The sequence below is a fragment of the Myotis lucifugus genome, unplaced genomic scaffold (genome assembly GCF_000147115.1).
Source record: "Myotis lucifugus unplaced genomic scaffold, Myoluc2.0 scaffold_664, whole genome shotgun sequence".
Lineage (NCBI taxonomy): Eukaryota > Metazoa > Chordata > Mammalia > Chiroptera > Vespertilionidae > Myotis > Myotis lucifugus.
In genome coordinates, this window is record NW_005871712.1 from 277,527 (window position 1) to 294,949 (window position 17,423).

The 17,423-nt window shown below is 46.5% G+C and overlaps 1 protein-coding gene across 1 annotated transcript in view; it reads left to right on the forward strand.

Annotated features, from left to right (window-relative positions):
* The first annotated feature begins 2,458 nt into the window (after positions 1–2,458).
* SCARB2 (scavenger receptor class B member 2) overlaps positions 2,459–17,423 on the forward strand; it is a 57,124-nt gene continuing 42,159 nt past the window's right edge. The window contains exon 1 of the mRNA XM_023746371.1: positions 2,459–2,797. Coding sequence (XP_023602139.1) covers positions 2,681–2,797 — 117 coding nt within the window. The 5' untranslated portion in view covers positions 2,459–2,680. The remainder of the gene's footprint in view (positions 2,798–17,423) is intronic.

Sequence of the window (17,423 nt, forward strand, 5' to 3'; positions counted from 1 at the left end):
TCCCGGGTCCTGTCCAGCACGGAAGTCCCAGGGTACCTGACTTCGTAGTGGCTCAGAGCTCCAAGAGCAACGAGTTCCAGAGGCCCAGGCAAAAGTTGTAAGACATTTGTCATCCAGCTTCAGAAGTGCCAGGATATGGTGATTTCAACCATATTCTATTGATTTAACAAATCACTAAATCCAGCACAAAGTCAAAGGAAGAAGCTACAGATCTCACCTCTCCACAGGAGTGTCCAAGAACTTGCCACCATTTTTTAAAATATATATTTTATTGATTTTTTACAGAGAGGAAGGGAAAGGGATAGAGAGTTAGAAACATCAATGAGAGAGAAGTATCGATCAGCTGCCTCCTGCACACCCCCTACTGGGGATGTGCCCGCAACCAAGGTACATGCCCTTGACCAGAATCGAACCTGGGACCCTTCAGTCCCCAGGCTGATGCTCTATCCAGTGAGCCAAACCAGCCAGGGCTTTTTTTTTTTTAAGATCTATTTTATTTTATTCTTAATATATTTTATTGATTTTTCTACAGAGAGGAAGTGAGAGGGATAGAGAGTTAGAAATATCGATGAGAGAGAAACATTCATCAGCTGCTTCCTGCACACCCCCTACTGGGGATGTGCCTGCAACCAAGGTACATGCCCTTGACTGGAATCGAACCTGGGCCAATGCTCTATCCACTGAGCCAAACCGGTTAGGGCTTTGCCACCATTTTTAATGCATCACAGCATCTCACCGAGTCCTTAGCAGAGTCCCCCAGCTGAGTTCCCTGTCCCCAGCCTCTCCTTGATGGCAGCTGGGAGGCAGCAATGCCCAGGGGAGATGACGGGAGGGTTTCCGAGGCCACTAGGCCTGCATTCTGGTCCAGGCAGGATCCACCACTCAGCAACTGGTTGGGCTTGTCAGGCTACTACTTATCTGGGGGAGCTGCGGTTTCCTGGTGTGTAAAGTGGGAATGCTACTGCTATGGAGGCCAAGGAAATGCACTGCTCAGATTTTCCAGTGCAGAGCATAACTGCCCAGATGCTGAGCCCTGAAATCAGTCCTCTGATATTCATCGCTTGGTGCCCAGGCCAGTTTCCTAGGACTGCTCCTAGCCCACGACCAAGTACTAGAGGCCTGGAAAGTGCTGGCTCCTGAGATAGGCCAGTTTGGCGCACGGACCCTCCGGGGCCTTGCTGAACTTTCTTAAGGGTTGCACTGCCGTAGAAGATGCTTCCTTCCATCCAGCCTTCCTTCCTTGCCTCTCTCCTTCACAAGGATCACATCTGCATCCCAGGTCCGGCCCTCTGTCCATTTCCCTCCTAAGTCCCTTGCACAGTGCTCCTGGCTGGCACTGCTTTTGAGGGACGGGGACAAACAGCTACAAGTTCACAGGGCTGCTGTGGATATTAAATAGGTGGGTGTATGTAAGCACCTAGCCAAGGCCTGGCATATAGTTGACATTCATTCCACTAATATTTATGGAGTCCCTGCTGTGTGCAGACTTTAGCCCAGGTGCCTGGGAGATAATGGTGAGCAAAGCTGATGTCCACGTCAGGGCCACCTGCTTGAAACTTCTTGCTGACTCCCACGGCTGAGAGATCAAGTCCCAACTCTTCTATGGGACACAAAGAGCCCTTCAAGGTCTGACCCGAGGCTTCTCAACACCTCCCACGCCACCTGCTGCTCCCCTGGGCCTATCATCAAAAGGACCTTCTTTCTTTCCTCCTACAGTCTTGCTCTTTCACCCTCAATGTCTTAGCACATCTTTTCCTTCTCATTGGAATGCCTCTTCCTTCCTTGGCACACACCCCTCAGGTGACAACCCTGACACATCCCCAAAGCCCAGTTCAACTATGGGGCCCCGGGTCACAGGACAGAACGTGCTTGTTGCACAGGCCTCAGCACTCACCTGTGAAAGCAGGTTACACTGGGCCACAATGGTGTGACAGTGTCCCCGCCACCCTGTGAGCTTGCCGAGAGCAGGGGCAAGGTTGTATCCATCCTGAATGCCCAGCACTTGGTAGGCCTGCAGTACATATGCGCTGAGTGGGTGTGTGAATGAGCCCAGGAGGACTTTTTAAAATATATATATATATATATTAATTTTAGAGAGGAAGAGAGAAAGAGAGAAACATCAATGATGAGAGAGAATCACGCCCCCTACTGGGGATCGAGCCCGCAACCCAGGCTTGTGCCCTTGGCCAGAATCAAACCTGGGACCCTTTAGTTTGCAGACCCACGCTCTATCCATGGAGCCAAGCCAGCGAGGGCAGGACAGGCGGCGACGTTTGGAGGAGACCGCGGGGCCTGCAGCGAGCGGAGGGGGCGCGGCGGGGCCTGGAGGGGTCAGGGAGCCGCAGGCGCTGGGGGGCCGCCCGGGACGAGCGCGGGCCGAATCGCGGCGGCCGCCGCGGGGCACATGACTGTGGGCTCAGCCTCCGCCCCGCCCGCCGCCCGCGCAGGCTGCTGGCAGTGCTCTCCCGAGTGTGCGGCGAGCCGGCTGGCGAACCGCGGCCTGCGAGCTCCCTCTCCGGCTCCGGAGCAGCGCCGGGCGGCGCCGAGGCTGCCCCGGGGAGGGAAATCGAAACCGAAGCGGCTCGTTCCCTCCCGGGCCGCCGGCATCCGAAGGTGCCCGTCTCCCCTCCTTCCGGCGGGTCGCGGGCGTGCGCCGCCCGGCCAGTGAGCCGCGCGCAGCATGGGCAGGTGCTGCTTCTACGCGGTGGGGACGCTGTCCCTCCTCCTGCTGGTGACCAGCGTCACGCTGCTCGTGGCCCGGGTCTTCCAGAAGGCCGTGGACCAGGCGATCGAGAAGGTGAGCGGGGCTGCGTGTCTCCGTGCCCGGCGGGGGGCGGGGGGCCCCTTCCAGCCGACCCCCGACTGCTGAGCCTTGTGCAGGGAAGAGCTGCGCCTCTGCAAACCCTCCGATTACAGCCCTCCTTTCTTCCTTGTCTTCTCCGTGTTGGAGGTAAGGGTTAAAGAAGGATGGAGAGGCATGGAAATGACTGTGTTCCCTTTATAACAATCAGTGAGACTGTGGATCTAGACGTTTAAAAAAGCTTTCACTTATATTCTATCATTTGCATCCCCCACCCTGCCCTCCCTTCACCCTGATCTCTGTTGAGCCCAAACTCATTTCCCTCCCACTTGATGAAAAAAACAACAACACAAAACTAAATGAAAGACGCCACAAAAGAGGCAAGTTTGTTGGCTGCCTGCTGTGGCCTTTGAAGTGGTGTGGGGCTGCGGGTGAGAAGCGGGTGTGTAGCCTATTGTGCTCTTGCCTCCTTGGGCTGGGCTGGGCAGCTGGTAGCCAGGCCAGGCCTCTGGGCTGGGTGACATGTCAGTCCATCCAAGTCTGTGCCTACCCACCTGCTTAGCAGTGCGGTGTCTTGTACGGACAGTCTGTGTTGCTTTGTCTCATCATTGATTCTTGTTCTTCTCAAACAGCCGTAAGCTGCAGGCAAAGATGCATTTATTGATTCTTCAAAGACCCTGAATCTGTCTCTTCCCCTAGATGAGTGGACCGGAGAGAGTCATTTCAGAAGACTTCTCCAACATTTGACCTCTCCAGCGGTCATTTCTTCTGCCCTTCCACCCACACCCACCAATCTATGTGGAAAGAGGAACAAGAGAGAGTTACTGCGATCACATTTTCCTTAAAAAAAAAAACACAAAAAGAAATCGTTGGAGTGTCCTTTCTTGTTAGCACCCATAACTGCTTCATTTCCCCCACTGGTTGGCACTTGCTGCTGGCTGGATAAACATGCCAGGCCTCGTTTAGTGTGATCACTGCACTTACTCCCTGTTAGTAAAACTGTCTCATTCCAGGTGGCAAATCCTTTAATTGTGGATTCCAAAAGCCATCAATTACTTAAAATCTGGCAGTTAAAGACAACTTGAAAAAAAGAAAGCACCAAAGGAACACATAATTTAATATTTTCTACGTTCACTTTGTCAAGGGGAAGGTGAAGCCCATGGTCTGAGCTTAAAGATCATTGTTTTTCTGAGCACCCAAGTTCCAGGGAAAAACTGAACTGAATGTTCTTCACTCCTGTCCACCTGAAAACCCATGGCCAGATTGTGTACGGTTGTACACTCTTGCTTGGGTGACTAGAGTTAAGCAATCCAATTATAGTCAATATATGAATTTTCTTATGTGGCTGTTTCAGGAGGCCCTGTGAGACCAGTGACCTCCCCAGTGCCTCAGGTATCACCACCCCTCAGATGCTCTGTGGGTCTATGCTTCATAGGGCCAGGGGTCGCTGTAAGGCATCTTGGCTAGGGCTTGAGTTTGCATTGCTATTTGGTGATTGGCTTTTTGCATGGTTTTTCTCCATGGGGATTGGGCTCTGATCCAACTAATAAATTATAGCACAGGGCAAGTGGGATTGCCCAACTCCATTAAGGAACACTGCACAATGTGGTGTGTGAAACCAAACGACAGGGCTGGTTCAGGGGTCAGATATGGAGATATTCTAAGTCAACCAGAGGTTTCATGTTCCCATTAATACCTTTCTGCTCTCCTGGATCACCTGTAGGGTGGTAGCATGGGATAGTGGGAAAGGGTAAGGAGTCTGCAGGTCAACATCCTGGGCATGAAGCCAGTGTTCTAGCTGACGATCTCCTGCTAGGTTGGTGCTGAATCTTTCTTGATTCTTGATGTCAACATCTATAAATGGGGCTAATAATGATCTGCCTAAATAGAAAGGTTATAATAATTCTTAAGGAGCATTAGTATGATTTTCATGGGCTATAGTTAGTGCTTTGTGCATGATAACAGCTTTATCTTTTGTTAGCAGCCACATAATGCAAAGAAAAAATACCTGAGATTTCAAGTCAGACACCTGTGTTCAAATCCTAGCCTTGCCACTTACAAGTTTTTTGTCTTTGGACAAGTTACTTAACTTCCCTGAGTTTCAGTGTCGTTACTTGGAAAAGCAAAGATGTTAGCTTTTCCTTAGGAAGGGCCTCCTCACATTGATAAGCTACCCACGGACCGTGGACTGGCCTCTGTGTTTGCTGTGAGGCCATCTGTGCAGAGCACCCGGCAGAGTTTCTGGCACAGCACAGGTGCTCCGTTATGGCCGCATCATTATTTCCAATAGTATTGTTATGGAAAAGTTCATTCATAACTTGGCTTTAATGTAGTTGTAATATAATCCACCCTGACAGTCCCAGCTCTTAGTGGTTTCATTTGAAAACTCTCCATGCCCTGGCTTGTCTACATCAAAAGAGAAGAGAGGGAAGGGATGAAGTTCTAATAAGTAGGTTTCTTTGACTAATTGTGAGAAGCTGAGTAACATCATTCCTATCAGAAGAATTTGCCTTACGTGATCATTTTCCTCCAGTCCTTTGGTGACCAGAGACTACTGAATGGGATTTTCATTTTGGCAGTGCATGGAATGGAAGGAACCAAAACTAGTTGACCTCATTGGCTTGTATTGGGCAAACCCTCTAGTTGTTTCTGCTTCACTTCTCTCATTTGCAAAAGAGGCGGACTGAGGCTTTCCTTCTTGTCTGCCCACTCTCGCTTCCTGGGGGATATTCTGAGCATCAAGCAGGCCTCTATCAAGCGTTTTTACCCCCCTGGAGACAGTTTTGCACATACCCGGCAATCTCTTTTCCTCTGTAGAGCCTAGAAGGGCAGGGTGTTCTGTAACATTTCATTTCATTTGCTCACCCCACTGATTGTCCTGGCACCCAACACAGTACCTGGTACAGGGTAGGTGCATAATGAATGCCTGTTGCCTCCCTATTGATTGTTTTAGTTGAAAGACCAGTGTCCCGAGAATCAGCAGAACGTGGTTAAAATTCCTTTTTCTGTCACTAACAAACACTTGGATTAAATTGAACAAACCAAGTGCAAATGATCAAACCCCTCAAAACCTCCGTTTCCTCATTTTGAACATTGGGGGTAATAAGAATAGCTCCCTTAGGGTTGTTGTAAGAAGGCAATAAAGTAATTGATAGAAAGCATCTAGCATAGTCCTTTCCACAGTGCCTGAATATTAACAACTATTATAGTTTCTGGTTATTTTTTTTCTCATCTAGAAACTGAAGTTTATATAGTAGATAAGGTTCCTTCTTGCTCCAAAATTCTGAGATTCTATGAGATGGGCATGTGACCTTTGCTTGATTGCAGCTCAGAATATTAAATTTGGCCTTGGACCGGCTGACCATTTGAACATTTCCTAGAAATGAGGGTGCAGAGCCAGCCAAAGTCAGGGCTGGCCAATAGGAGATGGTCTGGCAAGGGAACCAATGAGAGGCAAAGAGATGTTTCACGTTTTGCTTCCTACAGGCCAAGGAAGGAAGACAGCATTAGGTCTCGGGGATAAGATGAGCAGGACAAATGCACTTACCCTTTGCCCAAACCTGGGCTCTGGGCAAGTGAGTCACAGCTGGCCTCTTGGGAACCATAGCAACTGTGGAGCTTCTGCTGCTGATTTAACCAAATAGCATCGATTGGTGAATATGTACAGGTCTTCTTTTTAAAAGTCAAATTAGTAAAATAGCTTCGTTGTTGTTTATGTAAAGACAGTCAACTAAATATAATCCTCAAGGGCTCTCGCATATCCACCTCATCACCCAAGTGGCCTTTTCACAGAGTTACACAGACTTAGAGTCTTAGAATAAGAAAAAACCTTTAGATATCACTTAGTCTGTTATGTTATAGTCAAAGAAACTGTGTTCATTTTTAAATGGATGATAGTAGGCATCCAGTTGCCTTTACATTTATATGACACTAGAAACATAGATAAATGACTTGTGGAAGGCCATATGAAACGGAAGGGGTAGGGTTAGGTGTGCAAGCTGGGTCTCCTAATTCACATTCCCCTTCCCGAGGATGACCACACACCTCACTGCCAGCGACAGTCCTGGTTTATTTACACCTGTTGTCCTGGCGTGATTACTAGCACCTCTTTCCTTACAAAAGATTCCTGGTTTGGCCTGCTGGTGTGGCTCAGAGGTTGAGTGTTTTCCTATGAACCAGGAGGTCAAGTGCCGGGGTTCTTGTTCCAGCATCTAGAAGGGTTCAGGAATCTGGAGAAGGCTGTGTGTAGATTAAATAAGAGTCCGGAGACAAAGCATAATTTTGAAAGGCATTAGGGGTGAGAGGAGCCTAGCTGAAGGAGCTAAGTTCTAAGATCAAAGGTCTTAAGGTCTAAGGTCTAAGGCAGGGGTCCTCAAACTACGGCCCGCGGGCCACATGCAAATACAAATATTGTATTTGTTCCCGTTTTGTTTTTTTACTTCAAAATAAGATATGTGCAGTGTGCATAGGAATTTGTTCATAGTTTTTTTAAAAACTATAGTCCGGCCCTCCCAACAGTCTGAGGGACTGAACTGGCCCCCTGTTTAAAAAGTTTGAGGACCCCTGGTCTAAGGTCTAAGGTCTAAGGGTCTCCTTGTCCCAGGACCCCATGCTTTTTATTAACACAACTTGTCCTGAGGCGAGGCAGAGACATACACTTCAAAGAGTCAGGGTTTCCTACAGAGTCCATTGTCAGAATGGGGAGAATTAGCCTACGGCTGTTCAGGTGTTTGGCCAGTGGGAGGCAATAACATGTAGATTAAGATGCCCTTTAGCTGTCTGGCAGCCAAGAAATCAATTTAATGTATCCTATTCAGGTTCGATTCTGATTGGGGGGGGGGACACATGTCCTGGTCACAGTGGGCTTGATCCCCAGTGGAGGGCATGCAGGAGGCAGACGATCAATGATTCTCATCATTGATGTTTCTATCTCTCTCTCCCTCTCCCTTCTTCTCTGAAATCAAAAATATATTTTTAAACTGATTCCTGGTTTGGACAATAAAGTCTGTCCTCACACACCACACTGTCCTGCACTTCTTGGCCTTAAAGAGGAGTGTGGTCTCTAAGGAGCTGAGGCCCACTCCAGCTAGCTCAGGAAAGATGGGATTTCTTCTTCTAAAGCTGCAAGAGGAAGCTCATAGGCATCTAAGTGTGAGAAGCACAGCACAGTAAGGCTTCCTTGAGGACAGTAGAAACTGGAAAGTCAGCAGACCCAGGCACACTGTCCCCCTCTCCTGCTACTGCTTCCCACCAGCCCGCTTCCTCTGTGTACTTGTTGGGCCCAGGCTGTTTGCTCATCTGGGGCTTCCTCAGCCTCAGCCCTTGTGACCTTCCAGCTGCTAAGCCCACATGACATGCTTCATTTCTTAGTTTCTCTTCCCTCAATTTTTAAAAAATGTTTTTATTGATTTTTAGAGAGACAGGGATAGAAAGATAGAAACATCGATGAGAGCGAAACATCATTGATCAGCTGCCTCCTGCATGCCTCCTACTGGGGATCGAGCCCATAACCCGGGCATGTGCCTTGATGGGGAATCGATCTGGTGACCTGTTGGTTCCTGGGTCAACGCTCAACACTGAGCAACACTGGCCTGGCTCTTTCCCAGATTTGTCACAGAGTGATGTGATTGGCTCAGCAGAAGCCATAGATTTATAAACAGAGGCAATATCCTTGCAAGATTCTTTAACTTCAGAGCAAAAGTGTGCAACTCCTCCCTGGCATTAGAAATGTGATCTTGTGATATCAAAATCATAGTATGGTTCTTTCAACATCTTACTAATTCATGGTGACCCTGAGTGCATTCATTATTAGTGATTAAGACAGGGGAGTAAGCCAGTACTTCTCAGTGTAGTTCCTAGACTCTAAGAACTGCCTCCAAATCACTTAGGGACATTTAAAAAATACAGACTCCACCACCCTGCTGAATCAGGCTCCTTAGGACCGCCACCCAGGATACAGAGCTAAGCATGAGCCCGTGAATGGTTTTGATGGTGACTGTGTTAGCCTGTGTCTTCAGTCCTTAAGGTGGCAATTCCTTTATCGCACCTTTGTATTTTATTCTTTATTTTTGTTTATTTTGCTGGTAAGAAAAGAAATGCATGTCATTATAAAAAGTCAGATACAACAAAAATTAATAAAGCAGAGATAACTACTGTTAACATATTATTGGCATTCCACCTTTTTATTTTTGCACATATAGTAACACATTACAAAAATGGGGTGCTTCTATTCCCACTCTTCATTTATAATTTCAGCTTTGCTGAGTTATGATTGACATATAAAAGAGATAGCAATTCTAGTTGAGTATATTACTGCTACTAGTTACTATTATCCTGCAAGTTTACATTAAAAGGGAAGATTAGAGGGGGGTGGGTCTTGCCTGTGGAAACTGTTTTTGCTTTCTTGTTTAATAAAGTGCAAGATTTCATTCTGTCAAGCCTGGCAACAGGGCCATCTGTTCTGCCAGACATTCGCTCGTTCCCAGGGAGGAATCAGCAGGTGGGATGATCAGCTCATTAATGAAAACACAGGATGTTGGCCAAGTGACTAGTCATTTATGGCCTATATCATAAAGCTATATACTATGTATATACATGATATACTAATAAAGGGACCCCTTTAATCAAAGCTAGTAGCAGAGGTATATTTGCTTGTATCTGACCCTCTTTACCAAAAAAAAGGAAAATGAAAGATAACCTGAGAGGGTCTGGTGTTTAGCAAAAATGAGCAAGGGCATATTTCTATGTAGAAGTGAATACTGTTGCTATGATTTCACATGCAACAAATGTACAAGCTTATGCCCACTTCGCTCATTTACCCTGCCCACTTGGCCCCTCCAGCATCTGAGCTTTATATGAAAGAGAGAGAGAGAGAGAGAGAGAGAGAGAGGCAGAATGCCATTGTGAGACTAATGTACTCATTTTGGCAAGTCCCATTTTAAAGATATTTGCTTTAAACATTGTACTTCAAAAGTAATGGAAGCCCCAGCTGGTTTGGCTCAGTGGATAGAGCATTGGCCTGGGGACTGAAGGGTTCCAGGTTCAGTTCTGGTCAAGGGCACATGCTCGGGTTGTGGGCTCGATCCCCAGGAGGCAGCCAATCAATGATTCTCTCTCATCGTTGGTGTTTCTATCTCTCTCTCCCACTCTCTTCCTCTCTGAAATCAATAAAAATATATTTTAAAACAGAGTAATGGAAGAAAGAGGAGACATAGATAAATAAGCAATGAAAACATCACTTATTTCATCTTTGAGAGATACAATCACAGCCAAACAGGTTGTAAAACAAGACTGGCTCCCAGAGTTGCACATGGGACCCAGGCATTGTTTTCATGGCCGCGCTTCTTATTTATTCACATCTTAAAATTCCTTTCTCTTCCACTCTTCAACCACGCCCCTCACACACACACACACTTTCCCAATTTTCACCTGATCCTCATGATGAAGGGTCCATCTGGGGGCTGCTTTTTCTCCCTTTGGGCCAGCAATTCTCAACCTTGGTTTCACATTTGTAAACACCTGGAAGCTTTTTAAAAGTGTCCAAATAGGTGTTTTATAGCAGGAGTTTATTCCGGATAGCTGTTTCATCCTATCGTCCTGTATGGAATTTATAGACAGAGTAGCAGCTTACCTGTGAGCTGACATTTGAACCTCAACTGTCAGATCACATTAGCTGAAATGATTACGGTTCCAATGAAAGCAAAACGAGTTCAACAACAGTGACATACAAAATAGAATGCCAATGCATTTGTTCCTGAGTTAAAATAAGGTCAGAGAATAAGGGTAAAACATCAGTGGCAGTTAATTTTCTTTATTTCAACAGAGAATTAAAAAAGGTAAGTAGTGCAGATATATTACTGTGAGAGTCTAGATTGGGTTTGCTTAATTTTAGGAAGAAATTAAAAAAAAACAACAAAGCAAACCAACCGGTGTTTTGGTATCGGGTGAGGTTTATTAACCTGGAGTCCAGGGAGAATCATCCGCATACTATGAGGCCAGGTTCTCAAAGTCGGTCTGCATGCTCTCTGGGTGAATTTAGACCCTGTAGATGGCAACATGGATACTGAAGTCGTGTTTAATTATTAAGTAGCACTCTGTTGAACTGAAAGAACAATCAGCAGCACTCTTGAGTCCTGAATGTTTCCTTAAAAGTGTTGTTTATATTCACCAAAGCCTAATGCAAGTCCCCGAGTGCTTATTTTTATCATCTGCCAGGACAGCTGGTTCAGCAACCCTCCTAGAGTTGCCTTCCCGAACGAGCTCTACCAGGTTAACCTGGATGTAGTGTGTCTTGTGACTCACATTATGTCAGCTCTTGGCAGAAGCAGCTAATCCAGGGAACAGTGGTTGGTTGAATGTTGCTAGTATATCAAGTGCCTATTAGGAAATGACAGAGGATGACAGGTGACAGGCTGCCTCACATCATGGCCGGGCTTAGTATGGCAGGTCAGGGACCTCGGACTTTATCCTGTGAGCATTGGGGAGTGACTGCTCACATGGGCAGTTTTTTATTTGACAGAGAGAGAAAGAGAGAGGGAAGGAGAGAGATAGAGAGACAGGAACATTGATAAGAGAGAAACATCACTGATTGGCTGTCTCCTGCATGCCCCCTCCACTGGGGATTGAGCCTGCAATCCAGGCATGTGCCCTGACTGGGAATTGAACCAGTGACCTCTTGGTTCCTGGGTCAAGCTCCACCACTGAGCCCCCAGGCAGGGCCAGAAGGGCACTTTTGGTAGAACTCTCTAGAGACTGAGGTAGATAATGGATTTGAAAGGAACAAGCCTGGAGAGGAGGAGACCTGTTAGGAGACTACCCACAGTATTGCCACAGTACAAGCTGATGATGCAGTGGGCACAGGAATGGAAATGGAGAAGAGAAGGAGATTAAAATCAGTGTTGATTAGGGGAGAAAATCATGAGTCCATTTTTTTATCCCATTGACTTTGGGCAGCCTGTGAGATGGCCGGATGGGGATTTTATAGTGGATCCACACAATTGAAATGATCTGAATAACTTCAGGCATAAGCCTTTGGGCTGAATTACTGGGCCTGGCACACAGCTGGACATGTTACACGCATGTCCGTTTTGTATCCTTAGCTAAATTTCCTCTTGAGAACACGGCCTATGCCTGCTGGGCATATAGAAAGCACTCAATATATACATATTGGCTAATTCACTGAAAAAGAAGTTTTTCAGTCCAAATGATTGTTTTGGCTGTTGACACTGCAGATTCACCACATAACTGGATGATCTTTTCAATATTTCTTTTGGTGGTAGTGCCCACAGTATCATGCCTGGAAAAATTCATCGTGTTCTGCTTGGCTAATATTAATAAGCAATATCTAAAATCACACTGTAGACCTGATTTAGGACCTTACGTTGATTTTTAATTTAGCACAGCTAGAAACTCAGCTGATGCCAGGGTCTGTCTGGTGCCTGTCCTACTGCAGCGGAATCCTCAGTGAGGAGGATCTGTTGTTTTCAAGCCACGGCTTTCTGTTCTGACTGAGCAAAGGGCTCCTGTGGACCAGGGAAACTGGCTCCTTGTACCCTGACGAATGAATGACTTCCGTCATTCCCGGGCTTGAGGTTAGGTTACTACTTGCTAGTTTCTGAATCCTCCCTTTGCAGAGCAAGCCCCTGGGAGGATATAATTGAAAGCCTTCAGGATCTGGGGGCAGAAATGAGAAGTTTAGGGTCCAAATGCAGCCCTTTTCTGGACCATCTCACGGCAGGAGTTTGAGGTGCTGTCTGGGCAGAGCAGCCACCTGGTAACTCCAGACCTCCGTCTTCCTTTGTCACTTCCTCATGTCAGTCCCAGCAGGGAGCTCACCATGACCTCACAGCTGCCCTAGTTTCTTTTCCTCTGGATCGAGGGGCCGACTCCCATTCACGGTCTCTCTAGGGTAGGGCTGCCAGATAAAATACACAATGCCCAGTTAAATTTGAATTTCAGATAAACAGTGAATACTATTTTAAGTGACTGTCTCACGCAGTGTTTTGATTCACTTCAACTTATCAGTTGTTAACACCCGCCATATTTACTTTCTTTCTCATTCTGATGTAGACTTTTTCTTTGAATTGTTTGAATGCAAATGCAGACATTATAACACTCTGCCCCCAAACCCTTCAGCATGTCTCCTAAGAGTGGAAGCATTTTTGACATCGCCAATGCAGTGTTCGAGAGAAACTTGGGCATCCCGTATCTTTATTAGCTACGGCTGGCAGCTCTACTCTGAGGGTTCGGTGGGTTCGCAGCTGCTGGAGAGGCCCAGCATGAGCTTTGCAAACCCACAGACCTGGACTTGGTCAGAGTCCGCATGACTTACCGGCTCTGTGAGCTTGGGAACACCAGTGCCACTGTTTCCTTGTCTGCAAAATGGGGCCTTGCAGGCTCTGAGCTTAGGGCTTTATGAAGCTCTAGTACCAGGGGTCCTCAAACCACGGCCCGCGGGCCACATGCAAATACAAATATTGTATTTGTTCCCATTTTGTTTTTTTACTTCAAAATATGTGCAGTGTGCATAGGAATTTGTTCATAGGTTTTTTTTTAACTATAGTCCGGCTCTCCAACGGTCTGAGGGACAGTGAACTGGCCCCCTGTTTAAAAAGTTTGAGGACCCCTGCGTCTAGCCAGCACCTGACTCCTGGAGACTCGCAGCAAGCAGTGGGTGGCTTCGGTAGGAATGACACTTGTCCTTCTCTGAGCTAAACCACAGGTGAAAGAAAAATAAAGAAGCAACTGTTTTAGAAATGTTGGCAGCTGTATGTATGAGCTTCCCTCTGTTCTTTCATTTCACACACACACACACACACACACACACACACACACACACACACACACCATGGTCTCCTGTAAGATTTACAGGGAGTTCCTTGACTAATGTCTGGAAGGTGGTGTGAGACGTGTGTGGGCGTTGACTCATCTAGAGTGGCCAGGGAACGGACTGGGATGGGGGTGGCGACAGACAGCGGGGGCGAGCCTGGGTTGTAAGGACATCTGCTATCAGTGTGACTGGCAGACTGCCAAGGTTCAGTTTTTGTTAGTTTTTCATTTGCTTTTTTTAAGTTAAGGACTCAAGTCTACTTCAGGTTTGTTTCTGTCCCAAAACTTCCTGAATCAACTTGGAAGAACAGGTTCAAGTCAGACTGTTGTAGAAACAGCCAGTTTCGCCCTGGCTAGCATGCTCAGTGGTTAGGGGGTTGGCCTGCACACTGAAAAGCCGAGAGTTTGATTCAGGTCCAGGGCAGCTACCTGGGTTGCAGGTTCAGTCTCCTGCCACCAATTGATGTGCCTCTTTCACATTGATGTTTCTCTCTCCCTCTCTCTTCCCTCTCTCTCTACCTGCCCTCTTTTCCACTCTTCCTGGAAATCAGTGGAAAACAAAAAACAAACAAAAAGCCCAGCCAGTTTTACCCTTCCTTCTGGAAAGGATTTTGCCCTCCTTCTTCCTGGAAACTCTTCCATTTGTCTTTGGAATTCTGGTTGCCTAAGAGCTGGAGACAAACCAGGCAAGGTAACTCGGGCAGTTAACTGTCCGTTCACTCCCTTACTGGCTCTTCCAGGGTTTATAATTCTGAGGTGATTTTATTTCACTAGTAAACTGTTATGCCCAGATTTCAAGATTCCCAAGTAACCACATCAGGGAGCCAGCCAATCCGATGCAAAAGCATAAGAATCTGTATTTCAAGCTAGCTTGAGCTCCCCATCCACCAGACCCACCGACACAACAGCAAACCGAGTGGCTGAGAGAGCGAACCCCCGCGTAGAGACGGGCTTTATAGGGGGGGTTGGAGTAAGGGGAGGAGAAAGGACTGTGCTCTGCCGCCTGGGTGTGGCTAGCAGAGTAGGACGTAGCCCCTACCCTGGGGACCTAGCCCTTGCCCTTTCAAAACGAGATGGCGAGTCCTTTCTCACTCTAGAGTTCTCCACACACTGTGATGCTTGTCAGGAAAAGCTAGCCAGGAATCCAGAATGCAAAATCCATCCTCCTGACAACAATGAGAAAAGAAATACTGTGAAGCGCTCTGTGGGGGGTGGGGACTCTTGCAGCTTTTGTGGGAGAGCTGACCACAGCTGCGGAGGCCTGAGCCTCGCCTTTGTTTTGCAGGAACAGAGGGAAAGCCTAGAAGTTGGTTCTCTTTGTATCCACTCCTCCTTTCCCTTAGGGGCTATTAATAACATTTTCTGGAATCGGAGTTTCTGTCCTAGATTTTCACTTTAAAAGAAGAAAAGTTATAATGGGAGAATTATTATTATTATTATTTTACTGCTTATAGAAGTTATTTATTTCTGTCATAAAAAATTCAAGCTATATGGAGAAACTTAATAGAATGGAAGACTTCTCATAATCCTATTCCATGGAGCTAAGTGCTATTAGAGAGTTAGTATGGAAGCTTAGAGATTTAAGGGTAACTAAAGGACTGAACTTATTAAATTATCTACATTTCACCCCCCTGTTTTCATGCCTGTGTTTTAAATATATTTTTTTAGTGATTTCAGAGAGGAAAGGAGAGAGAGACAGAAACATCAATGATGAGAGAGAATCATTGATTGGCTACCTCCGGCACACCCTCTACTGGGAATGGAGCCCACAATCCCAGCATGTGCCTTGACCCGCAATCCAACTGTGACCTCCTGGTTCATAGGTCGAATGCTCAACCCAGCCACGCCGACCAGGCTCATATTTGTATTTTATCTGCCAATCTTGTCCACACCTACACATATTTTACATTGCCTGCTTTTCCCATTTAACATAGATCATAAGCATGTTTCTTATTTCTTTGTAGTGTTTATAATTTTAATGGTTGCTTTCTACTCCAACCTGTGAATTATCATGATTTGCTAAGTCATTCTTTTCCTGTTCAACATTTTGGTTATTTCTAATTTTATGCTAAATCCTTGTTGTTTCCTGATTTATATATAGGGCTGAAAGAGAGGATCATGATTAAAGACTGTTTGTTTTTCTCTTTTGTTTAACATTTGCTGGGTTGTCTACATTTGAGCAAACTAATGAGAGTGACAAGATGCCTTTTTTAGTTCAAACCAAGCCCTAGACCCCTCTCATCCCCAGCCTGAAGATGGCAGTCATCGAAATCACAGTCCCCGTTTACGGAGCCCTCTGCCAGTGGCCAGAGATAAACAGCTGAGACCTCTCTTCACCCGTACAATGATTCTAGTCAAGCCCTCTGGTCCACTGTGCCGCAGTAACCTTCTGAATCACCTCTTGCTGTGTCAGTTCAAGTTGCACAGTAGATAGGGGTGTCCAATGAAAACAAATCTGACTTGGGCAAGGAGAGACTGTTGGAAAGGATTACTGCAAAGGAGAAAGGACATTGCAATAGGAAGGGGAGATTACAACAGGGAGATCCTCTGGCTGTAGGATCTGCAGGAGCCTCAAGGGCTTTTCTTTTATAGGGAGGAGTAAACAGGTCTGGGAAGGAGAGAAACTTAACCAAAGTTTGGCTAACGAGCATTCCTCCCCCCACCCCCCCGCCCCAGCTTTATTGAAATATGGTTGACAAATAAAAATTGTGTATGTTTAAGATGTACACCATGAAGTTTGATACGAATATACATTGTGAAATGATTATCACAGTCAAGCTAATTAACACCTCCATCACCTCACAGAGCATTGAGTGTTGTGTTGTGACATTCTCTGAGCAACTTTCAAGTATACAGTACATTATTCATTCTTAACTAGTCACCATGCTGTACATTGACAAATATTTTGTTTCCATTGATTGGTGGGAACAAGCAGTTCCGCTGACCAATTATGAAGCAAAGAATGGGAGTCTGGTCTGGCCGGCATGGCTCAGTGGTTGAGCATCGATCTATGAACCAGGAGGTCATGGTTCCATTTTCCAGTCAGGGCACGTGCCCGGGTTGTGGGCTCGGTCCCCAGGGGGCATGTGCAAGAGGCAGCCGGTCAATGATTCTCTCTCATCATTGAGTTTCTCTCTCTCTCTCTCTCTCTCTCTCCCTCTCTGAAATCAATAAAAAATATATTTTAAAAAAAGAATGGGAGTCTATAGGTGTCTGTCCTTGTCTTAGATAAGAAAGGGGGACATCTGTGAAACTTACCTAACGCTATGGGGAGGGGTATTTCGAACACAGAGGGCCTTCTGAGCCACTGCTCTTCTCCAGGAGCGTGTGGCTCGGTGACATTCACCTTTGCCAGGAGCACAGGTTTGCAGCGAGTCCTGGGGAGGGAGGCTGGCTCTACCCCTACTAGCAAACTTCAGGCATTCTCCTAAACTTTTTGAGATTTGGTCTGGAAGGTAAAACTGGGGAGATGATTTTCACCTTGTAGGACATTAGGGGGATTAGATGAGATAAAGTGATAACACAGAGCCTGGCTCTTTTTTTTTTTTAAATATATTTTATTGATTTTTTACAGAGAGGAAGGGAGAGAGATAGATAGTTAGAAACATTGATGGGAGAGAAACATCGACCAGCTGCCTCCTGCACATCTCCCACGGGGGATGTGCCCACAACCCAGGTACATGCCCTTGACCGGAATCGAACCCGGGACCTTTCAGTCCACAGGCCGATGCTCTATCCACTGAGCCAAACCGGTTTTGGCCAGAGCCTGGCTCTTGATAATATTCTGCAGCTCAAA